Source organism: Corylus avellana, chromosome 11 (genome assembly GCF_965113065.1).
Source record: "Corylus avellana chromosome 11, dhCorAvel1.hap1.2, whole genome shotgun sequence".
Classification (NCBI taxonomy): Eukaryota; Viridiplantae; Streptophyta; class Magnoliopsida; order Fagales; family Betulaceae; genus Corylus; species Corylus avellana.
The window spans coordinates 16,092,581-16,117,881 of NC_142500.1; the positions used below are offsets into that span (position 1 = coordinate 16,092,581).

General features: G+C 33.6%; 2 protein-coding genes across 2 annotated transcripts; one reads left to right on the plus strand and one right to left on the minus strand.

Moving 5' to 3' along the window:
• Positions 1-5,373: 5,373 nt before the first annotated feature.
• LOC132166252 (L-ascorbate oxidase) lies at positions 5,374-7,860 on the minus strand. The gene is made up of 5 exons (XM_059577038.2): positions 7,501-7,860; positions 7,297-7,389; positions 6,963-7,175; positions 6,694-6,873; positions 5,374-6,562 (listed from the first exon to the last, which is right to left on the minus strand). Exons 1-5 carry the CDS (start codon positions 7,786-7,788, stop codon positions 5,609-5,611), a joined length of 1,728 nt encoding a protein of 575 aa, XP_059433021.1. The 5' UTR covers positions 7,789-7,860; the 3' UTR covers positions 5,374-5,608.
• A 15,225-nt stretch (positions 7,861-23,085) lies between these two features.
• On the plus strand, positions 23,086-25,267 carry LOC132166620 (L-ascorbate oxidase-like). The gene is made up of 5 exons (XM_059577469.2): positions 23,086-23,373; positions 23,485-23,577; positions 23,687-23,899; positions 24,005-24,184; positions 24,259-25,267. The coding sequence occupies exons 1-5, from the start codon at positions 23,086-23,088 to the stop codon at positions 25,213-25,215; spliced, it is 1,731 nt and encodes a 576-aa protein (XP_059433452.2). The 3' UTR covers positions 25,216-25,267.
• The last annotated feature ends 34 nt before the right edge of the window (positions 25,268-25,301 follow it).

The following is a 25,301-nucleotide window of genomic DNA, read 5'->3' on the forward strand; positions in this document are numbered from 1 at the left end:
CTGCACTAACCGCTAACCGCTAGGCGGTTTGTGGTTAAACGATTTTTTAAAACCACTAACCCTTTTTTTAAAATAATATAGAAGTAAAAAACGACGTAGTTTTAACTTTCTATATATTCATCTCTTTCTAGTTTCTAACCCTAAACCGCCTATTCGCATAGAATATTTTAGTTACAAGTTGTGTTAAATACTTAAAGCTTTTGAAATAATGCTAATTTAATAGGGGCAAGGCTTAGGTGCGGTAGCCCAAAACGTGGTCATTTTGGGCATTAAATGACCACGTTTTGAGAAATAAAAAATAAAAATAAAAATAAAAATGAGTAAAGTCCACTTCGTCTCCTCAAATTACCACCCTAATGACAATCTACCCCTCAAATTATCAATTACGACAATTTACCCTCTAAACTACCAAAACAATAACAATGTATCCCCAAATGCTAGCAAAATGACGAAATTACCTCTATAAAATTTTCAATATGACAAAAATACCCTTAAAATTTGAAGAAAATTTAAATTTTTGTATTTTAGTTTTTATTTTAGTAAGGGTAATTTCGTCATTTAAAAAAATGGGGATACATTGTCATTGTTTTGGTAGTTTGTGAGGTAAATTATCGCAATTGATAGGTTGTGGGGTAGATTATCATTGATGTGGTAGTTTGAGAGGGTTAAGTGGACTTTACCCAATAAAAATATTAAAAGATTAAAAATAATAATATAAAATTTATTAAATATTAAAATATTAATAATTGAAAAATAAAAATATTAAAAAACTAAAACTATTAAAAAAAATTAAAGAAAAAGAAAAAGAAAAATTAAAGGGGTGGCTCCATGGACGATTTGGGGGGAACCACCCCATGGCCAAGGGGTGGTCCGGCCACCTCCAAAAGGCCAAAATAGACGTGGTCCATCGACAGCCGCCCACTGCCGAGAGCCAGTGACGCCGAGCCAACCACACGGACAGGTTTTTCTTTCTCTTTCTCACTGCCACTCTTTACGAGAGCCACACACACCCACACGAGCCATCCTTCTTATCGTTCATGTTGTTGAGATGCTACTCTTTGGAAGACTGATTTTAACTCTTTTTTCTTTTTTCTTGTATTTTGGGTTTATGACGATCCTGCTCTACCTCCCTCCAGATTTCCTTAACCCTAAACTTAAATACCCATTTGTCTGAAACCCTACCCAGTTCGCCGCTCACTCTTTTCTTTCTTCAATTTCTTTCTTCTCTTTCTTCCTTCTCCTTCTTCTACGGTTTCTACCTAGCACCCACAAAAAAATTAGTTGAATCACCCACAAAATGATGTCATACGTAATTCCAAGTAAAAGCTTCAAATTCCCCTAGTTTTTGAGATCTTCTTTGTGAGCATTGATTTTTTTTTTTTTTTCTTTTGTTAGATTTTTATGTGGGTTTGTTGATTTTGGTTTGTGAGTGTTCTTGTTTTCATTGGGTTTGATTAATTGCTGCAGATGGGAAGATTTAGATTGTCCATGGGGTGCCTGGACCCTTTGCCAAAATGGGGTGGCCAAATTCCCCTAGTTTTTGAGATCTTCTTTGTGAGCATTGATTTTTTTTTTTTTTTCTTTTGTTAGATTTTTATGTGGGTTTGTTGATTTTGGTTTGTGAGTGTTCTTGTTTTCATTGGGTTTGATTAATTGCTGCAGATGGGAAGATTTAGATTGTCCATGGGGTGGCTGGACCCTTGACCAAAATGGGGTGGTCCAGCCACCCCATTTTGGCAAAGCCACCCCTTTACTTTTTTTTTTTTTTTTTTTTCCTTTTTCTTTTTTTTTTTTAATAGTTTTAGTTTTTAAATATTTTTATTTTTTAATTATTAATATTTTAATATTTAAGGAATTTTATATTATTACTTTTAATCTTTTTATTTTTATTTTTATTTCCCAAAACTTGGTTGTTTAATGCCGAAAACGACCACGTTTTGGGTATTGTAGAAGTAATTCTATTGTTTACACGAGTATTTTATAGCCAAGAGGAATAAATTCCAGGGCATGAAATTGGCCTAGGTGACAAGTGCTCCCCATGACGTTTCTTGACAAAGAAAATATGATTGAAAATTTTCAGGAGTCTTACAAATAAGAGAATAACTTATATAGGGAGGTTGCACAAAATGTGAGTTTTGTGCAACCAATCAGAATATGACACCTAAGCCAACCTTAAGTTTAAAAACAAAACAAAAAAGCTTAATTACACCAGATTATATCACATATGAATTAAAAAAAAAATTAAAATAAATTAATTGTTTAATTGTTTACACGTGACCACTCCCATGGGCTGGGGGTGGCGGCCAACCACCCCAAATTCGGATCTAGGTGGCGGCCAGCCACCCCCAGGCCATGGGAGTGGCCGCGCCGCCACCCCTAGGACTAGGGGTGGCTATCGGCCACCCCAAGTGGGGGAGGGATTTCCTCGATTCTTTTTTTTTTTATTTTTTTTTTATTTTTTTTTATAAACAATTAATTTTTTTTTTTTTAATTCATATGTGGGGGTGGCTGCCAGCCACCTTAGATCCGGATCTGTGGCGACCACCCCTAGCCCATGGGGGTGGCTCGTTGGTCACACCCATAGCCTATGAGGTGGCTGGAGAGCTACCCCTAGGCCATGGGAGTGGACAAAAATTTCTTCCAAACCAATTTGGAAGAAATATCCTCCAACCCATTTAAAATAGTGCCAAGTGTCTATACACATTTAAAATGCACATTAAATTTTTAACGTCATTAATAGCAGTTTACTAACTTAGACTAAATTTAATGTACATTTTAAATGTTTATAGACACTTGGCACTACTTTAAATGGATTGAAAGATATTTCCTCCAGACTAATTTGGAGGAAATTTCTGTCCTTATTTACACGAGTATTTATATAGAAGGCAAGGGAAACAAATCCCAAGTATTATATTGCTTGCTTAAGCCTTGAACTGTTGAAAACAATCTTCAACCCTTACAACCTCTTCAACCCTATAACCTCTTCTTCCTCTCTTCTTCTCAGCCGCCATAGCCTCAACCTTAGGTTTAATCTCACAGATTAAACCTTAACTCCACGACGCAGTAGAGCATGACGCTGGAGCTAACATTTCTTTGAATCAAACCCAGGCATGTAAGTTAGGTTCTACAATCCCCAAATCCAATCCTAAGTATTTTTTTAGGTATTTTTTCATGAATCTCTGATATTAGGGGTTCGATTTTACATAACACTGATACAAGATTTATTTGTTTTTGTTTGATTTCTCTACCTCTTGGCAGGTTTGGACTTCTCTACTCAGTGCGTTGTTCTCTATGCCTAGGATACGGTTACCGGATGCGGTTAACCGCCTAGATAGTTACGGTTAGCGGTTTTCAACTAAAACCGCTAATTGTACCCCTACTTTTAACTATATGTCTTCATAACTTGTTAGATTACAAACCTTAAAAAAAAAAAAAAAAAAAAAAAAAAAAAGGTGAATGGTAATAAAGATTTCCATATAACCTCCTTCTAGATAATTTAATATCGTTGTTTTTTCTTGCTAGATAAATGAAAGAAGTCTTTGACTAGAAAAAAAGAAAGAAAGAAAGAAAGAAGCTATTACTTATTAGAAGAAAATGGATTGAGATCCTGCGCAGCTTCGATATGGATTGTACATTTAAAATGAATGAACTAGATTGTGATAGCACATATCAGTACAAAAAATTGACCAATTTGTAACCTGTCCACTGTTCATTACTTTTTGACACGTTACCAATTAGTAACATGTCAATTTGTGACACGTTACTAATTATTTTAGTAACGTATCAAATTGCCACGTTATCAATTTGGTAACGCCTGTAAATGACATGTTAGCAATTGGTAATGTACCAGTGTGACAAGTTACCAATTTGTAATGTGCCAGTTTGACACGTTACGAATTGGTAATGTTACAAATTGGTAACGTGTTAAAATGACACGTTACTAATTTTTTGTCCATATTATTCACATTATATTACTAATTCCATAATATATACTAAAATGATTTATTTAGTTTTCATAATAATTTTGTTATATTTCATAATAATATATACTAAAGTAGGAAGAGTTCCAATTGTTGCTCAAGTATAAATTATTTATGTTACCGAAGTATATAAAGCTTTTCATTTGATATATTTATCATATTGTAACGATAGTTAAACAATTCAAATTACTATAACAATTATGAACTAGCTAGCGATCGATCCACTTACTCCCAATGTTATACTGTTATTAAAAAATAACATTGTAATTTTTAGTAATAATATTCTAGACTATATATATATATATACGGAGTTGCCTGGTGTTTTCCTAATCTTAAGTACATATATATATTTTTAAAAAAATACCAATTAGTTTGTAAGAGCCATATATATATATGGAGAAATTTTTTTTTGAAAAAAAAATGTAATTCATTAAATAGTAACGTGTTAAAATTGACACGTTACTAAACTAGATTTAACAACACCCAAATTATTAACATGCTAGACACGTTACTACACACACGTTACTAACATTTAGTAACATGTCAACCCTATTGACACGTTACTAAACTGTCGTAACTAAAAGTTATATTTTTTTTAGTGTATAGAGAAAGAGTGGAGAGAGAATGGAGAAACATATTGCTTGCAAACCAAATAGTGGTTGTTGGCCCCACCCCTTTGCCCATCGGGGCTAGTTCGGCCATCCCTTTACTTGCAAGCCACCATTCCCTCTCTCCTATGTGTTGTTGTAATCTAGAATGTTCATTTTAGATGAACATTCCAAATTAAAACTATTGCACCACATCCAATACCCTATCATTTTTTGAAGAAAACTTTTAGAAGAGCAACTTTTAGTGTAAATCATCATAACAGTTGTTGATGCCACATTTTCTAAAGTATTCTCAAATGAATACTTTCTCTATATATATTGCGTTAATTGTTATATGAGTGTAGTGTTTTCATAAGGATAGGATTCTGATTTACTTTCCTCTAACAACTCGATTATCTTCCACGTAGATGTGATTGAATAAGACTCATGATGGAATTTATTTCCAACACAAACAATTGGAGAATAACTAATATTTGATGAAGAAAATGCAACTGTAAATGTCTAAGTTCAAAAACAAAAAGGAAAAATAAAAGCAAGAGCTGACTATAATATTGAATAAGTAAAAAAAGGGTAGGAAGTTAAGAATCCGGGGCTTGGTTGATCATTCATTTCTCATTTCCATCAAAAAAGAGAGTCAAAGTCATTTCTTTACATTAACAAACAACTTTCTTCACTTTTCATTCACAAAATAAATTTCAAATTCATTTCACATTTATGTCACATCAATACATTTTTTCAATCAAAGCCCAAAAAACTTCTATTAGAAAGAGAAATATTTACTCATCTCTTGTTCATTTTCATACAAGAGATGTGCAAATTCATATCAAATACTTGAAACCACACGTAGGCTTCACAATTTCAATGTAAATTTACAAGAAAAAAAAAAACCAAAAAATGAAAACATTTCCCCCCTTACAAAAGGGTTTGCCCAATCACCCTCGCATAAAAAAAGGCAATTAATAAAATAATAATTAAAGAAACTAGTGTACTTTGATTCACTAAAAAGGTTATCTTAATTATCTATGGCTTCCCCAATCCTTTGGACTCACCGCAGCCCATAATAGAAGAAGGCAAATTTCCCACCTTCTCAATCCCTTCTTCAAAAACAACTCCCATACCCATGTGGAAGTGAGACTCTATATGGCAATGGAAAAGCCACACGCCCGGATTATCTGCCTTAAACCTCAAAGCAGTCCAACCATAGCGATGAACAGGCACTGTGTTCTTCATTATTGGATTCACCAAATTGTAATTCCTTGGATCGTTATATATGTCAAACTTGCCAGTTCCGTAGCCTAGGACCCAAAAATCGTGCCCGTGGAGATGCCATGGATGTGTCTCGCTGGTGTTATTAGTCATGGAGTTTGCATTTTGCAGTATAATATCCACTGTCGAGTTGAATTGTAGCCGATAAATGGCATCGTTCAAAGTGGCATTCGTCTTGTTAGCGCTGTAAATGTCATAGTTTTTAAAGTCGTACCCATTAGGCGGCGAGGACTGATTGAAGACATGGCGTAGGTGGTACTTTTCTGCAACAAGGTAAGGCGTGTGGGGGAGGGTGAAAGAGACTTTATTCACCGCCCAGCGCGTATAACCATTGACGAGATTCTGTGTGTTGAGAAACACGATGGTTCTGTCTGAGGTTGCGGGAGGGGTGGATATGAAACCTTGGCGAGCCTTAATGGCTTGACTTTGAGCCAATCTGGGTGCAGTGTCATTCCAAATGGGGCCGGCTGGTGGAGTTGTTGGAGGAGATCGCCTTAGATGGTTTGGATAGTAATTGAGAATGGCTAAACCTGCTGTGGTATTAGGAAGTCGGCCAACCACGTTTGTTGTCATCCAATAATTTCTTGAAGGGTCTTGATCGGCTTTTATAAGAACAGAGTATGTCTCTCCAGAGTATATGAACAGGTTTTTCACCACAAATGGCTCCACATAGTGCCCATCCGCTTCAACCACAGTCATATTATGACCCTGCTTCAAAAGAAAACCACAAACATACCATTAATGGATTGCAAAACTACATGCATGTCGCACTAAAAGCACCATTAATGTTTTTAATGTAGAAAACTTGGAAGTATGGCAATGGTGGTCGCCAAAGTTACCTCTATTTGAAAACTGAGGGCTGACAGAGCAGTCAAGCTTGCGACTCTCAGTCGATACGTTTTTCCAGGGATTACAATCATTACATAAGGAGAGCATTCAGGATTTGATGCATTACAAACCCCCGGTGCAGAGGGTGCACTAGAGCAGTTGAATTTTCCTCTTCCTTGAATAAGAAGCGACTGAAAATCGATAAAAGCAATACCCATTAGAGAAAACAAGAGAAATATATGTATATATCAGTAATACTATTCAATTTAGTGCTTTTTACCTGAGGCTCCCCAACCCAGACAAAAGGAAGGGAGTTCAATCCAGTGGCTTGTTCATAAGTGCTTTTGTGGTACCAATCGTTGAGGATGATGCTTCGATCATAATCATATGCAAACGGTTCTGTCTCTCCATCGGGAAGTGATACACGGATTGACCCATATAGACCTGCTTCTCTTTGCATTCCATAGTGAGCGTGGTACAGGTAAGTTCCAGGCTGCCCATAATCAAAACATAGATTGAGATACAAAGACAGAAACTATAACATTCAAATGAACAAATAGAAATGGAAAAACAGAGCCAATTGCAAGGGCTCTAGGCTACTGTCTAACACCTACCCTATCAACTTTAAACTCGTATTTGAAAGTATCCCCAGGCAATATTGGACATTGGGTCACCCCCTCTGTTCCATCCATCCCAGGAGTTCCAATCTGCAGCAAATCAAACAAAAGAAAGTGCGTTAAAGTATGGAATAATACAAGATCGAATATATAGATATGAATCTGTTTCAAGGAGGAAAATGGAAATTGAGCTCTATTTACCTGTCGGATCCCATGCCAATGGATTGCAAGGTTCTCTAGCATAAGGCTGTTCTTCACCTCAACAATGACGGTGTCGCCTTGCTGAGCCAAGATTGTGGGTCCTGGAGTTCCGCCATTGATAGTGATAGCAAGCTTCGTATAGCAATCGGGGGACTTGTACTCATACTTTACATCCCATTTGTAATACCGAATTTTGGCCTCAGCAATTTGAACAAACATCAAAGAGGTTAAAAGACACAAAGCCAGCTGCTTCAACATAATTCTTCTGTATTGCAATATTTCAACCATTTCTTGTTTCTGTCAATCAAGTGAGAGCTCAAAAAAAAGTCTCACTTATAATCTTAAACGGATTTTGAGAAATCCTAGCTTATTGGAGACATCTTTGAAGGAGGTTTCTCTCCCTTATATATATATATAGTGTCCAAGTCTCCGTCAAATGCGATGTGCAGAACATTACAGACATTATTGAAACATAGACTTGACCAAAGCTTGCATTCGGAAATGATTATGGAATCTACTTGGGAGTTTCCCATAGAGAATGCTATTTTGTTTACGTTGACTTTTTTTCATTCCATGTGTGTCTTTTTCAATAACAAGAACCAACTTGTCATTTTACATATAATTACAACATAACTTTAATGAGTTTTGAAACTATTGACAATGGCGTTTAATGTTTGTTTTTGTTTTTTTTTTAATTCGTAGATTCCCTGTAATTATTCCCTTACGATTTGGCATCTAGAATAAGAAAAAGTCAAAAAGTCATGCGGAATTATTAAAACCACGTGTTTACCTTTTTCTAAATGAAAGGAAACATCTTCGAAATTTCTCCAGCCTCTTTTCGTCTTTATCAATATAATATCTCACTCTCTGACGCGGAAAGCGTGAGCTTCTAATTTAATATATAATCGCGGGATTTAGTTAACTATTGCGGCGGAGTGTTTAAGGACACAATCCGATTATTTTTTTTTATTTTTTCAAAAAATATGTTAAAACACATACAGCCTAAAAGAGGCCGATTATTAATATTTGAAAAATTAATATTCATATTAACATGTGCTCTTGAGACTTCTGTTTTTTTCCTATCAATGCAACTGGCTAGAAGGGGGGTGGAATGGGAGCGGGCCCATTTGATTAATTGATGTGCTTTGGAATTTGTACATCTACTGAAATTAAAAGTAGACCAACTTGAAATTTTAACCCCTCTAAATTAATTAACTTGTAATTAATATAGAGTAGTGTTATTTTTACTACCTCAATGTCAAAATTTAACGGTGAAAATGTTAATGATATATGAGCTTGTCTCTCTTCTCTCTCATATTTTTACTTTCCTATCCTATTTTCTTTTCTTTTTCTTTTCTTTTCTTTTTTTTTTTTTTGAGTCACTAACAGTAACAACATTAGTACAACATCAGAGTCACTACTCACTAGGTACATTATCCATTACAACATTAGTACAACATTTGTTTTCCATATTCAATACTCGTTTCAAAAGTAAATAAATATTTTCAACAAAAAAAAAACAAATAAATATTAATATGATCACTGATTTTGTTATATTGGAAACAGAAAGAATATTATTTTCAATTGTTTTATTTGTTATTGCATCATACTAATTATTAGCCCATAATTTTTATTTATTATTTTGGGGGGGGGGGGGGGGGAGAGAGAGAGAAGAGAATGGGAAAGTCACATCACCAATTCATAGTATATTCACTTTTGATTTTTCGTATATCCACCATATATAGATTTTTTTAAAAAATTTTTTATTTGAAGGCTCACTGACTACTGAGCTTAATTCTTGAGTTGGGCGTGAATCTTTTAAAATTAATAATATTTGTTTGTTGGTTACTAATTTTGAAAAGAAAAATGTTAAGAGTCAATAAGTTGAATGGGAAAGTCACATCACCAATTCATAGTATATTCACTTTTGATTTTTCGTATATCCACCATATATAGATTTTTTTAAAAAAATTTTTATTTGAAGGCTCACTGACTACTGAGCTTAATTCTTGAGTTGGGCGTGAATCTTTTAAAATTAATAATATTTGTTTGTTGGTTACTAATTTTGAAAAGAAAAATGTTAAGAGTCAATAAGTTATTTATATTTGACTCATATTTTCTTACGAATTCAATAAATTCACTATTGACTTATGTAGGATCTACATAAGTTTACAAATCTAATGATTAATTTGTAAAATGAGATTGATCAAATATGGAAAAAAAAAATATTGACTCATAGTATTTCTCTTTTGAAAATGAGCAATTAAAAATAGAACTTCACTATTCTAAAAATAATGTAGTTCAATATTGAAACTTTTGGAGATTATCAAATATTTCTGAATTATGCTAATGGTTGATTAGAACCAGAAAATCAATTGCCTAGTAACTTGTTTTTCAAGTTGTTATACTTGTGCTTATTTTTCATTTTTCACCGCAAGTTCGCAACTACATAACAAGCATTTTCAGCCATGAAATTGTCAAAACTAGGTTTCGTAACAAAATCGAAAATGAGTTTTTTACTAATTTTTTGATGTTGTACATTGAAAGAGAAATTACTACGAAATTTGGGACATATTCATTATAAACAATTTCTGAGATCTAAATGAATGTCGAGTTCTATTTTGATAGATGTTTGAATTGAAAAACTGAATTATATTAAGAATATAGAAAAATTACACGTTACCCCCGCCAAAGTTTGAGCCCATTTTCAATTTGACCTTCAATGTTTCAATTTTTATAATGCGCCCATCAAAGTTTTAAAAATTTTCAATGTAGTCCATCCGTTAACCATTTTCATCGAATTTGAATGAAAATTGGTCACGTGTATTTTTTTTTGTCTTAAATTTCTAAAATTGTTCCCATGTATTTTAACAAATTCTAAAAATGCTCTCAAGTTAAACCAAAATAAATAAAAATAAATAAAAAAAAAAAAAAAAAGAAGAAGGTGGCCATAGCCTCCTCTTTGGCCATTTGGGGGTGGTCGAAACCACCCCATTTGGCCCCTTGGGGGTGGTCGGCCACCCCCCATGGGCCATGGGATGGATCCGCCCAAATGGTGGTGGCCAAGCCACCCCATGGACAAAGGTTTTTTAAAAAAATAAAAAATAAAATTGTAGGGACAATTTAATATTTTCTATTATTTTCATTAGAAAAAACGGAAATAATTAACGGATGGGCTACATTGAAATTTTTTTTAACGTTAGTAGGGTGCATTGTAAAAATTGAAACATTGGAGGTCAAATTAAAAATGAGTTCAAACTTTGAGGAGATAAAGTTAATTTAACCCTGAGAATAATTATTTCGCCTCTTTTCTTTTGTTTACCTTTTTTTTTTTTTTTTTTTGTTAACACTGAATATTCAATATTGTCATATTGACAGAAAACAAGGACGGCGGAGGCTATGGGTTCTCTTTTTGCAGTTGAATTTAGTAGGGACCTGGGTTTTCAGATCATAATACTTGAAGGGGATTGTTTACCGGTTGTCAAGGCCATAAAGGATCCTACTTTACCCCGGTGTACCTATGGGCAAGTGGTGGGTGATACAAAAATTGTGCTTAATACCCAGAGAAGCTGGATGATCAGCCATGTGAGAAGGGAAGCTAATTTTGCGGCCCATGGTTTGGTTAAGGCAGCTCTCATGAGTATCTTGTTTGGATAGAGGAAATACCTCAATGTATTTTTGAATGTGTTTCTTTAGAACAGTCTGCTCTTTAATTTAGAGTCTTAGCATTCTAGATGTTATTTTTATATCAATGAAAGCTGGAAAGCAATTTCTCTAAACAAGAAAACAAAAAAAAAATTGTCGTATTGACCCCTTCTCATAAGAAGTTGTCGCTCTATTAATTCCTGATTAAGACCGCAAGGAGCGGCCAAAGGGGTGGCTTGTCACTCCTTGACGTGCAAGTAACCACTCATTCTCTTTCCCATGTTCTATTGTAATTTGAATAGTCTACTTAAAATGAACAATTCAAATTAAAATTATTGTTATGGGTTTGATGCCTTATTTCAATGAACAAAACAAAAACACAAAAAACAAAACAAAAAACAAAAAACCTTTATAATAGCAACTTTGAGTCAGCATTCCTATTGGAGGAGTCAAATTTTTATGTAAAATAGCTTATCAAAACTCACTTTATCTAGTTTAGCTAATGAATTTTTAAAGGCTTCCTACATCTGATTAGCTATATTTTTATTTATATCATTTCAATATATTTTTAATATATTTTTATTAAAAATTGTGAAATAATACTCTCATAATGATCACTTGAAAAGTATGAAAAGTTTTGAGAAAAAAGAGAAAATAGGTGAGAGAAATAATTAAAAAAAAATGGTTTCATTGAAAAGTGCTGCTACATGTAGCTTTTTTTTTTTTTTTTTTTTGGCTAATCTAATCAAATATTCATTTTGCATTTTTTTTTTTTAGTAATTAATGTTAGGTACTATCTTTTTATCTTCCTAAAATCCTCCTAAAGCTGATGTGGTTTTCAAAATCACCATTGGATCAAAATTTAAGTATGATTAATCTAAAATTTAATGGTAATTTTAAAAGCCACATCAGCTTTAGGAGAATTTTAGTAGGACAAAAAGATGGTATCTAGCATTACTATTTTATTTTGTTAATCTAATATAGGGAGTTTTTTCCAAATCTGATTAGCCATTTTAAATAATAGTTAATTAGCTTTTTTGAACCAGGAAAAAACTGGCCAGGTTACAATCTGACCAGTTGTTAACACCCCTGGTTACAATCTTACCAATATTCGTTATTGCTGGGACTGCACGGATTACGTAGATAATCAATTATAGAAATAGTTGGACGGTTAAGTCTCTGAATAGAATAATTAGGTTTTATGCCCTCAATGTACCTAATCCATTTAGACATCATGGATCCTTGAGATAACCGAATTTGGATTTGGGTTCTAGTTAATTAAGCATATATGCATTATTGTTGCTAATCATGCAATGCAAGGATTAGACAACATATGACTTTGTTTTCCAAACATATGTAGCACTGACTTTGACATTCAGCACTTCATTCCACAGTCAAAGGTATTAGTTAACTAAAGAAACATCGAGGAAATGGAGGCTCTGTCAAAATCTCGTTGGCAATATTAATGCATTCAAAGTCGTTGCACCATGGTCTATGGTCAACTCTATCATAAGTGGATTTTTTTTTTTTTTTTTTGGTTTTTTTCTGAGAGCTTCATTTAAATTTTAAGGTGGGATCTTTCTGGGAAAGCATAGAAATGAAGTGGGTACAGCCAATAGTTAGTCAACGTTACAAAGCTTTTCAGGATCATCCAGGGTCGGAATCAGAGACGGAGGGAGCTGAGGGGGGACCGGAATAGGCCATGGTCCCCCTTAAAATAAGGGAAAAAAAAATAATAAGTAAAAAAAATAATAATAAAGTAAAATTTTAAATTTAGTCATTTGGACCCTCTTTTGAATTTTTTTTTTTTTAAAAAAATAGCCCTATTTTTAGATTATTTGGCCATATCCAATAAAAACTTTTGGTCATATTTTTAATTTTTTTGGGTCATACCCATTAAGGTTTTTTTAATTTTTTTTTTTAATTTTTGGTCCTTACTTTCAAATGTCCATTTTTTGGCCCTTACGATAGTCTTTAGTTCTTAAAAAAACAACCAAAATAATTTTTTTTAATAAAAATTTTCTAAAGAACCGAAAAAAAAAAATTTTGGTTGGCCCTCTCCCATAAAATTTCTTGGCTCCGTCCTTGATCAGAATCCCCTGCAATTAGAAATCTCAAAATTTTCTGAGATTTGCTTTTGGGTCGATAATGTGAAGGAGTTGTAGGGGATTTTTAGAAGAAAAAAAATGTTAAATTAGTTTGTGTAGTTTATTTAATTTGTACGTAATTAGCTCTTTATAGTATTAAAATAGACTCAAAAATCTATGATATATGTTAAAAAAATAATTTATTTCTTACAGTCAGATTTCATTTTAACAGATTTCAAAAGTGTAATACTCATTTAAATATGATACATATTGCAATGCTATTAGAACAACGTGGTGGGATTAAATAGAAAACAAAAACCAAAACCATAGGTTGAATTTAACCAAAAACAAAAATAAAAAATCGTTTATAAACTCTACACTATAACACTCCTACCTTCTCCAAAGTTGCATTCTTTTTCTTTATTCGCTTTTTAAGTTTCAAAATTGTATGAAACCGGCCCTGGCCGGCCAAGGCCATGCACGTCCAGAAAAAGTAGTGAGAAAATGAAAAATAATACCCAAGCTTTATAGAAAATGAAAGAAAAACTACAGATGGACGCATGATGCATGAAGAATGACGCATGACAATGGTGTAGTGCTTGTCCATGCATGAATGGGATTTGCGCTTATAGTAAGTGAACTCTGGATCTAAACTCTCTTAATAACTTATTCATTTACGTTAAGGCAAGTTTGGTGCGTAATGACTCTTTCATTTAAAAAATAATAGTTATTATTAGAAATAAAAGAAATTGGAATATAATAATTATATCTTGAATCAAAATAAAAAATAATAATAATAGTTACATCGATCTATTCATTAATTTGGTTGTAATACTAAAATATAACTATGAATAATATGTATTTTCCTTTGCAATAAGCTTAATTTTGAATAACATCCTATTGTAATCATATTTATGATCCGTTTGAGTTTGCGATTTAAAAATAGTAAATTTAAAATGTGATTTTTAAAAATGCAATTAAGTATTTAGTAAAATCACAATTTATTCTTTAAAATTACAATTTAACCTTTAAAATTATTCATTCCAAACTATGATTTTTCTCTGCATTTCCTCCCACCAAAACACTCTTTTACCTGATCATTTCTTTCTCTGCAACAAAAAGCAAACAACACAAGCACTTTCCCAATTTAAGACCCAAATTACCCTCACAAAAGACCTCAAGTCTACCTTTTGCAAATATTTCCTTCATCTCTTAAAATCCCATTAAAACGTTGTTGTTAGGTTAAAAGATTCTCTTGTTAAATCTAAATCGATGGTTTGTTTTACAATAGATGTAAAATGAACGGCCTAAAATGTGACAATACATAAAAGAGAGAGAATAAGGTGTTCTCTTTCTTACGCGCTATCTTAATTTAGAACGTTCATTTAAATAAACAATTCAAATTATTTTTTCGAGTGTAATACCTATTTCCATGGGAAGAAAACCTTCTTTAGAATAGCAACTTTTAGTCTAAATGATCATTGACTTTTTTGAACCAGCAAAAGACTTCCCCGAGTTATAATCTTACTAGTTGTTAATGCATGTTTAGGGTTTGTTAATGCATGCTGCTGAGAGTGAAGAGATTACACAGTGAATGAATTATAGATTAATTGCTACGTAAAAGACTGAACAATCAACCCCAAGGGGCTAAGTGGCACCTATTATTCATTAATAAGATCTGAGACACTAAGTGCAAATTGTTTCTTGAAGTCACACTCATCTAGTGAATAACCAATGAAGTACCATGTTCCGTGTAGAGAAATTTTTGAAGGTACGGTCAGGAGCGGAACTATAATATTTAGTTTTGGAGGACAAAAATTAATTTTTAAAGATATTTAATTAATTTTTTTTTTGGAACCCCTCAAGCCGAAGAATAGTTTGGCCCCTAAATACGGTGCGCAGAATCTACTTTGCAGGTGCGAGTTTCCCTATGAATCCGGCATTAGTACATGATTTGCATGCAAATATTAATTAGCTAACAAAGGATGCAAGTGGATTCCACACTGACTTAAGTGGTCCACGAGGAGCAACTCTATAGGATTTGTCTTTAAACGCATTTAAATTGACGGATTGACTAGGAATCTTTAATTTAGTCAAACCAAATAATAATTTCGTGACACAAACCTTTTATGTGGAGTAGGTACAATTTGCCAAGCTTTTCGGATCATTTTGGGCCCGGATCCCCTTGGGGGATCACTCTGCTCGGGTAAAGTGTTTCACTCAATTTTTCTGTAATTTTTTTTTTTTAAAGCTTGAATTGCAGACGACCAATTAGGAAGAGAAAACTCAACGTCACATGTAGTCACTTCAGGAGCAGCTAGCGGGTGCTTCCTTTCGGTGGCGGAGCCACATATGCCCTTGGGGGTGCACGAAGATTTTAAAAAAAAATTTTCCCAAAAAAAGAAAAAAAAAAAAAATTCCTTAAACTTATTACATATGTATGGTAAGCCAAAAAAAATTCCTTATCTAATACATATATATATGTATGTTAAACTTTAATATTCATATGATTGTTTATGTTGTTGTTTAATGTTTATAAACTTTTATTGTCTCTTATAAGGTCGTGATTTAACCTGAAAATTTTAGGTTCATGAATAAATTAAACTTTAGGTTTATGAATTGATTAATTTAACTTGTTGAAGGCTTCAATTTAGATTCGGTACTTAATGATTATGTATTTCTAAGATACTATAAAGTGCAGTTCTAGATATTTTTATTTTTTTTTGATATATATAGTGTCGACATGTTACATTTCTAATATATCAATTTGAGCACATATTTATAAACTTTTATAGATATTTTTTTGTGATGCATATATTATGTAAATTATCAAATTTTTAGGATGGAAAAAAATTTTAGGACGAAAAAAATTTTTAACGGCACCCCCAATATGAATTGTCTGGCTCTGCCACTGCTTCCTTTTGAAGTGGATCTCTCGTCAAGCCCAAGAAAAAAAAAAAAAAACTATTATATGATCGTATTGTGCAATAGATTGAGGAGTAAGGTTATACTTCACCCTTTCTAGAGGATAGCCAAATGTAACAAAATCCAAATTTATAAACTTTATAGACTTTCCATAATTCTTTTTAGCATTTAATTTAGATTGTCATCGGTGCACATTGGAGACAAAGACGTTTTATGTTTTACTGACAATTTAACTAAAATTGACATTGCCACCTTAGAGAAAGTTAAGCACGTTGGACTTTCATGAATGTAAAAATAAGAAAGTAAACAAGTAAACATTCCAAAAATTTATAGACATTAGAGAGTTTCTAATGTTGGGAGGCCTTAAATATTAACTTTCATGGAAAGTATATTCTTCACATCAAAAGAAATGTTACATGTTTAGAGCGAATAAATTCTCATTTTTTATGTATAGAGAATTTTTAAGGCCTCAATGTTATAAAAATTGTTATTTTTACCATAATCGAAGGCCTTAATTTGAGATTTTTTTTTTTGGGGGGGGGGGGGGTGGGGGTGTGTGAAAACTTGAGATTATTTATGAACTTTCTATCATACTAGAATTTTAATTTTTTTTTGGGAAATTTAAATGGTGGTATATATTCCTTTGCAAATGCAAATGCAAGTATATGTCTGTCAGTTATTGAATTTTTCTTCACCCCTTTGACGGCTGTAGACAAGATGAAATTTGTAACAGCGGAACATTATTGGAACGGGTAGAGATTTACAGCTGCCAAACTGACTCAGCCAAGCGTCTGCCATTTTTTTATTTTTTATTTTTAATTGAAGAGAAAAGAGGTTACAAGGGGGATTATGGATGACCGAATCCCTTTAAGGTAATACCATATCTGAAGGGTTAACCTTCTATCCCTAAATTTTTGTTTTGCCCTAGATTTTAATTTTGAATCCAAAAACGAATTTTGAGACATTAGAACCAAATATTAGCTCATGGAAATTTAGCTAATAGAAAAAATAAAAAATAAAAAATAATAATAATAGAATTTTTCATTTCCGTTTTTATTTATTAGAGGCAGCCACGCGTTGGACAACGCTTTGCTGCCTCAATTTGACAGCCCACATAAACGAACTTTATTGGAACATACAGAAATAGAAGTTAAAAAGAGAAACATGAATATCGGGGCAAAGATTTTTTTAACGGTTCTTTTTTTTTTTTTTTTGGCAGCTGAATTTAGTAGGGACCTGGGTTTTCAAAACATAATACTTGAAGGGGATTGTTTACCAGTTGTCAAGGCCATAAAGGATCCTACTTTACCCTGGTGTACCTAGGGGCAAGTGGTGTGCGTAATACCCGAAGAAGCTGGATGATCGGCCATGTGATGAGGGAAGATAATTTTGCGGCCTATAGTTTGTCTAAAGCAGCTCTCATGAGTATTACAGATGTTGTTTGGATGGTGGAAACACTTCAGTGTATTTTTGAATGTGTTTCTGTAGAGCAGTATCTTTAATTTAGAGTCTTAGCGCTCTAGATGTTATTTTTATATCAATGAAAGCTGGAAAGCAATTTCTCTCAATATATATATTGACCCATTCTCATCATAAGAAGTTGTCGCTCGATCTATTCCTGATTAAGACCGCAAGGATTGGCCAAAGGGGTGGCTTGTCACTCCTTGACGTGCAAGTAACCACTCATTCTCTTTCCCATGTTCTATCGTAATTTGAACAGTCTACTTAAAATCAACAATTCAAATTAAAATTATTGTTATGGGTTTGATGCCTTATTTCAATGAACAAAACAAGAACACAAAAAACAAAAAACCTTTATAATAGCAACTTTTAGTTGGGATTTCCGGTGGAGGAATCAAATTTTTATGTAAAATAGCTCATCAAAACTCACTTTATCTAATTTAGCTAATGAATTTTTAAAGCCCTCTTACATCCGATTAGCTATATTTTTATTTATATCATTTAAATATATTTTTATTAAAAATTGTGAAAGAATATTCTAATAATGATCCATTGAAAAGTGAGAAAAAGAGAAAATAGGTGAGAGAAACAATAAAAAAATAAAATGGTTTCGTTGAAAAGTACTGCTACATGTAGCTTTTTTTTTTTTTGCTAATCTAATCAACTATTCATTTTGCATTTTTTTTTTTTTAGTAATGTTAGGTAGCATCTTTTTATCCTTCTAAAGTTGATGTGGCTTCCAAAATCACCATTCGATCAAAATTCAAGTATGATTCATCTAAAATTTAATAGTGATTTCAAAAGCCATATCATCTTTAAGAGGATTTTAGTATGATAAAAAGATGGTACCTAGTATTACTATTTTTTTTTTTTTTTTTATTGCTAATCCAATGTAGGGAGTTTTTTACCAATCTAATTAGTTATTTTAGATAATAGTTAATTAGCTTTTTTGAACCAGAAAAAGACTGGCCGGGTTACAATCTGACCGGTTGTTAACACCCCTGGTTACAATCTTACCAATATTTGTTATTGCTGGGACTGCACGTATTACGTAGATAATCAATTATAGAAATAGTTGGACGGTTAAGTCTCTGAGTAGAAATATTAAGTTTTATGCCCCCAATATACCTAATCCATTTAGACATCATGGATCCTTGAGATAACCGAATTTGGATTTTGGTTCTAGTTAATTAAGCATGCATGATTAGATGCAACACAAGGATTAGACAACATATGACTTTGTTTTCCAAACATACGTAGCACTGACTTTGACATTCAGCACTTCATTCCACAGTCAAAGATATTAGTTAACTAAAGAAACATCGAGGAAATGGGGGTTTTGTCAAAATCTCGTTGGCAATATTATACGTGGAGGGCAATATTAATGCGTTCAAAGTCGTTGCACCATGGTCTATGGTCAACTCTATCATAAGTGGAAACTTTTTTTTTTTTTTTGGTTTTTTCTGAGCTTTATTTAAATTTTAAGGTGGGATCTATCTGGGAAAGCATCGAAATGAAGAATATTGACTAGGGAGTGGGTACACCCAAAAGTACGTCAACGTTACAAAGCTTTTCAAAGCTTTTCAGGATCATCCTGGGTTTGATCCCCTGCAATTAGAAATCTCAAATTTTTCTGAGATTTGCTTTTGGGTCGATAATGTGAAGGAGTTGTAGGGTATTTTTAGAAGAAAAAAAAAATGTAAAATTAGTTTGTATAGTTTATTTAATTTGTACGTAATTGGCTCTTTATAGTATCAAAATAGACTCAAAAATCTATGATATATGTTAAAAAAACTAATTTATTTCTTACAGTCAGATTTCATCTTAACAGATTCCAAAAGTGTAATACTAATTTAAATATAATACATATTACAATGCTATTAGAACAACGTGGTGGGATTAAATAGAAAACAAAAACAAAAACCATAGGTTGAATTTAACCCAAAAAAAAAAAAAAATCGCTTATAAACTCTACACTATGACACTCCTACCTTCTCCAAAGTTGCATTCTTTTTCTTTATTCGCTTTTTAAGTTTCAAAATTGTATGAAACCGGCCCTGGCCGGCCAAGGCCATGCACGTCCAGATAAAGTAGTGAGAAAATGAAAAATAATACCCAAGCTTTATAGAAAATGAAAGAAAAACTACAGATGGACGCATGATGCATGAAGAATGACGCATGACAATGGTGTAGTGCTTGTCCATGCATGAATGGGATTTGCGCTTATAGTAAGTGAACTCTGGATCTAAACTCTCTTAATAACTTATTCATTTACGTTAAGGCAAGTTTGGTGCGTAATGACTCTTTCATTTAAAAAATAATAGTTATTATTAGAAATAAAAGAAATTGGAATATAATAGTTATATCTTGAATCAAAATAAATAATAATAATAATAGTTACATCAATCTATTCATTAATTTGGTTGTAATACTAAAATATAACTATGAATAATATGTATTTTCCTTTGCAATAAGCTTTTGAATAACATCCTATTGTAATCATATTTATGGTCCGTTTGAGTTTGCGATTTAAAAATAGTAAATTTAAAATGTGATTTTTAAAAATGCAATTAAGTATGTAGTAAAATCACAGTTTAACCTTTAAAATTGCAATTTAACCTTTAAAATTATGCATTCCAAACGATGATTTTTCTCTGCATTTCCTCCCACCAAAACACTCTTTTATCTGATCATTTATTTCTCCGCAACAAAAAGTAAACAACACAAGCACTTTCCCAATTTAAGACCCAAATTACCCTCACAAAAGACCTCAAGTCTACCTTTTGCAAATATTTCCTTCATCTCTTAAAATCCCATTAAAACGTTGTTGTTAGGTTAAAAGATTCTCTTGTTAAATCTAAATCGATGGTTGATTTTACAACAGATGTAAAATGAACGGCCTAAAATGTGACAACACATAAAAGAGAGAGAATAAGGTGTTCTCTTTCTTACGTGCTATCTTAATTTAGACCGTTCATTTAAATAAACAATTCAAATTCAAATTCAAATTATTTTTTCGAGTGTAATACCTACTTCCATGGGAAGAAAACCTTCTTTAGAATAGCAACTTTTAGTCTAAATGATCATTGACATTTTTTGAACCAGCAAAAGAGTGCCCCGGGTTATAATCTTACTAGTTGTTAATGCATGCTGCTGGGAGTGAAGAGATTACATAGTGAATGAATTATAGAATAATTGCTACGTAAAAGACTGAACAATCAACCCTAAGGGGTTGGCTAAGTGGCACCTATTATTCATCCATAAGATCAGAGATTTGAAATTCACTAAGTGCAAATTGTTTCTTGAAGTCACATCCATCTAGTGAATAACCAATGAAGTACCATGTTCCGTGTAGAGAAATATTTGAAGGTACGATCAAGAGCGGAACTATAATATTTAGTTTTGGAGGACAAAAATTAATTTTTAAAGATATTTAATTAATTTTTTTTTTTTGGAACCCTACAAGCCCAAGAATAGTTTGGCCCCTAAGTACGGTGCACAGGATCTACTTTGCAGGTGCGAGTTCCCCTATGAATCCGGCATTAGTGCATGATTTGCATGCAAATATTAATTAACTAACAAAGGATGCAAGTGGATTCCACACTGACTTAAGTGGTCCACGAGGAGCAACTCTATAGGATTTGTCTTTAAAAGCATTTAAATTGAAGGATTAACTAGGAATCTTTAATTTAGTCAAACCAAATAATAATTTCGTGACACAAACCTTTTGTGTGGAGTAGGTACAATTTGCCAAGATATGTGGAGTAGGTACAATTTCGTGACACAAACTTTTATATGGAGTAGGTACAATTTGCCAAGCTTTTCTGATCATTTTGGGCCCGGATCCCCTTGGGGATCAGTCTGCTCGGGTAAAGTGTTTCACTCAATTTTTCTGCAATTTTTTTTTTAAAGCTTGAATTGCAGACGACCAATTAGGAAGAGAAAACTCAACGTCACATGTAGTCACTTCAGCAGCAACTAGCGGGTGCTTCCTTTTGAAGTGGATCTCTCGTCAGGCCCAATAAAAAAAAAAAACACAAACAAACAAACTATTATATGATCGTATTGTACAATAGATTGAGGAGTAAGGTTATATTTCACCCTCTCTAGAGGATAGCCAAATGTAACAAAATCCAAATTTATAAATTTTATAGACTTTCCATAATTCTTTTTAGCATTTAATTTAGATTGTCGTCGGTGCACATCGGAGACAAAGACATTTTATGTTTTATTGACGATTTAATTAAAATTGACATTGCCACCTTAGTGAAAGTTTAACATAAACTTTCACGAATGTAAAAATAAGAAAGTAAAGAGGTGGACATTCCAAAAATTTATGTACATCAGAGAGTTTCTAATGTTGGGAGGCCTTAAATATTAACTTTCATGGAAAGTATATTCTTCACATCAAAAGAAATGTTACATGTTTAGAGCGAATAAATTCTCATTTTCATGTATAGAGAATTTTGAAGGCGTCAATGTTATAAAAATTATTATTTTTACCATAATCGAAGGCCTTAATTTGAGATTTTTTTTTTTGGGAGGTGAAAATTTGAGATTATTTATGAACTTTCTATCATACTAGAGTTCTAATTTTTTTTTTTTTTGGGGGGGAAATTTAAATGGTGGTATATATTCCTTTGCAAATGCAAGTATATGTCTGTCAGTTATTGAATTTTTCTTCACCCCTTTGACGGCTGTAGACAAGATGAAATTTGTAACAGCACAATATTATTGGAACGAGTAGAGATTTATGGCTGTCAAATTAAGCCAACTAAGCGTCAGTCATTTTTTTTTTAATTGAAGAGGAAAGAAGTTACAAGGGGGATTATGGATGACCGACTACCTTTAGGGTGATACAATTTCTATAAGATTAACCTTCTACCCCTAAAATTTAGTTTTGAATTCAAAAACGAGTTTTGAGGCATTATAACCTAAATATTAGTTCATAAAAATTTAGCTAACAAAAAAAAAAAAAAATTCATTTCCGTTTTTATTTATTATTATCTTACTTATTTATTAGAGGTAGTCACACGTTGGACAACGCTTTGTTGCCTCAATTTGGCAGCCGCATAGACGGACTCTATTGGAACATACAGAAAGAGAAGTTAAAAAGAGAAACATGAATATCGGCGCAAAGATTTTTTTAACAGATTTTTTTTTCTTTTCTTTTCTTTTAATAGATGAAATGGGAAAATAGAAACTTACACAAACCAAAAACACGACATGCCAATTAAAGAACATTATTTATTAAGTTAAATATGTGCATGCTGCAATGGATTTGAATTGGCGTGAGCTGTGGTTGCACTAAGGGGGGGTTTGGGCAAAGTCTATGATTGCCCGCCCCCAGTATTTTACGGATATATGGACAGCTAGGGCCTAGAGATACTAACCTCCTCCAACCTATTTAAGCTTATAAGTCAAAAGACTTTTTATGAGCTTTCAGTTGATTAAACACAATCAAGAAATGGTTGAAATATTGCAATACAGAAGAATTATGATGAAGTTGCTGGCTTTGTGCCTCTTAACCTCTTTGATGTTTGTTCAAATTACTGAGGCCAGAATTCGGCATTACAAATGGGATGTGAAGTATGAGTACAAGTCCCCCGATTGCTATAAGAAGCTTGCTATCACTATCAATGGCGGAACACCAGGACCCACAATCTTGGCCCAGCAAGGCGACACCGTCATTGTTGAGGTGAAGAACAGCCTTATGCTAGAGAACCTTGCAATCCATTGGCACGGAATCCGACAGGTAAATACACCTCAATTTCCATTTTCCTTCTTAATTGAAACAGATTCATATCTTTGTATTCATGTATTATACCCTACTTCAACGCACATTCTTTTGTTCGATTTGCTGCAGAATGGAACACCTGGGATGGATGGAACAGAGGGGGTGACCCAATGTCCAATAGTTCCTGGAGATACCTTCAAATACGAGTTTAAAGTTGATAGGGTAGGTGTTAGAGCCCCTGCAATTGGCTCTGTTTTTCCATTTTTGTTTGTTCATTTGAATTTCACAGTTTCTGTCTTTGTATCTCAATCTATGTTTTGGTTATGGGCAGGCTGGGACTTACCTGTACCACGCGCACTATGGAATGCAAAGAGAAGCAGGGCTATATGGGTCAATCCGTGTATCACTTCCCGATGGAAAGACAGAACCGTTTGCCTACGATTACGATCGGAGCATCATCCTTAACGATTGGTACCACAAAAGCACTTATGAACAAGCCACTGGATTGTCCTCCATTCCTTTTGTCTGGGTTGGGGAGCCTCAGGTAAAAAGCACTAAATTGAATTACTATTACTGTGTTATATATATATATATATATATATATATTCTCTTGCTTTCTCTAATGGGTATTGCTTTTATCGATTTTCAGTCGCTTCTTATTCAAGGAAGAGGAAAATTCGACTGCTCTAGTACACCCTCTGCACCCGGGGTTTGTAATGCATCAAATCCAGAATGCTCTCCTTATGTAATGACTGTAATCCCAGGAAAAACTTATCGACTAAGAGTCGCAAGCTTGACTGCTCTATCATCTCTTAGTTTTCAAATAGAGGTAAATTTCATGACCACCATTAGTGATTAAAAACATTGGTGTTTTTAGAGTGACATTAATTTCTTTTGAAGCAGGGTCACAATATGACTGTCGTTGAGGCAGATGGGCACTATGTGGAGCCATTTGTGGTGAAAAACTTGTTCATATACTCTGGAGAGACATACTCTGTTCTTATAAAAGCCGATCAAGACCCTTCAAGAAATTATTGGATGACAACAAACGTGGTTGGCCGACTTCCTAATACAACAGCCGGTTTAGCCATTCTCAATTACTATCCAAACCATCCAAGGCGATCCCCTCCAACAGCTCCACCAGCCGGCCCCATTTGGAATGACACTGCACCCAGATTGGCTCAAAGTCAAGCTATTAAGGCTCGCCAAGGTTTCATATCCACCCCGCCGGCAATCCCAGACAGAGTCCTCGTGTTTCTCAACACACAGAATCTCGTCAATGGCTATATCCGCTGGTCCATAAATAATGTATCTTTCACCCTCCCCCACACCCCTTACCTTCTTGCGCTGAAGTACAACCTACGACATGTGTTCAATCAATCCCCGCCACCTATTGGGCAGGACTTGCAGAACTATGACATTTACAGCGTCGCTAAGAACAAGAATGCCAGTTTGAGCGATGGCATTTATCGACTACAGTTCAACACGACAGTGGATATTATACTGCAAAATGCAAACACCATGACTACTAACAACAGTGAGACGCATCCATGGCATCTCCACGGGCACGATTTTTGGGTCCTAGGCTACGGAATTGGCAAGTTTGACATAAATAACGATCCAAAGAAATACAATTTGGTGAATCCAATAATGAAGAACACAGTGCCCATTCATCCCTACGGTTGGACTGCTTTGAGGTTTAAGGCAGATAATCCGGGTGTGTGGCTTTTTCATTGCCATATAGAGTCTCACTTCCACATGGGTATGGGAGTGGTTTTTGAAGAAGGGATTGAGAAGGTGGGAAATTTGCCTTCTTCTATTATGGGCTGTGGTGAGACCAAAGGATTTGGCAAGCCATAGATGATTTAAGATGACCTTTTTAGTGTATGGATTAGAGCACTAGCAGCTAGGAGCCGAGGACCATCCTTAAATTTCATTTCCTTCTA

What these genes read in the sequence shown, in the direction of transcription:
- LOC132166620 (XM_059577469.2), top strand. Translation starts at nt 23,086, where the DNA reads ATGGTTGAAATATTGCAATACAGAAGAATTATGATGAAGTTGCTGGCT. An exon ending in ATTGGCACGGAATCCGACAG is followed by an intron (nt 23,374 to 23,484) that starts GTAAATACACCT and finishes GATTTGCTGCAG; the next exon opens with AATGGAACACCTGGGATGGA. An exon ending in CTCTTAGTTTTCAAATAGAG is followed by an intron (nt 24,185 to 24,258) that starts GTAAATTTCATG and finishes CTTTTGAAGCAG; the next exon opens with GGTCACAATATGACTGTCGT.
- LOC132166252 (XM_059577038.2), bottom strand. Translation starts at nt 7,788, where the DNA reads ATGGTTGAAATATTGCAATACAGAAGAATTATGTTGAAGCAGCTGGCT. An exon ending in ATTGGCATGGGATCCGACAG is followed by an intron (nt 7,390 to 7,500) that starts GTAAATAGAGCT and finishes GATTTGCTGCAG; the next exon opens with ATTGGAACTCCTGGGATGGA. An exon ending in CCCTCAGTTTTCAAATAGAG is followed by an intron (nt 6,563 to 6,693) that starts GTAACTTTGGCG and finishes CTTTTGAAGCAG; the next exon opens with GGTCATAATATGACTGTGGT.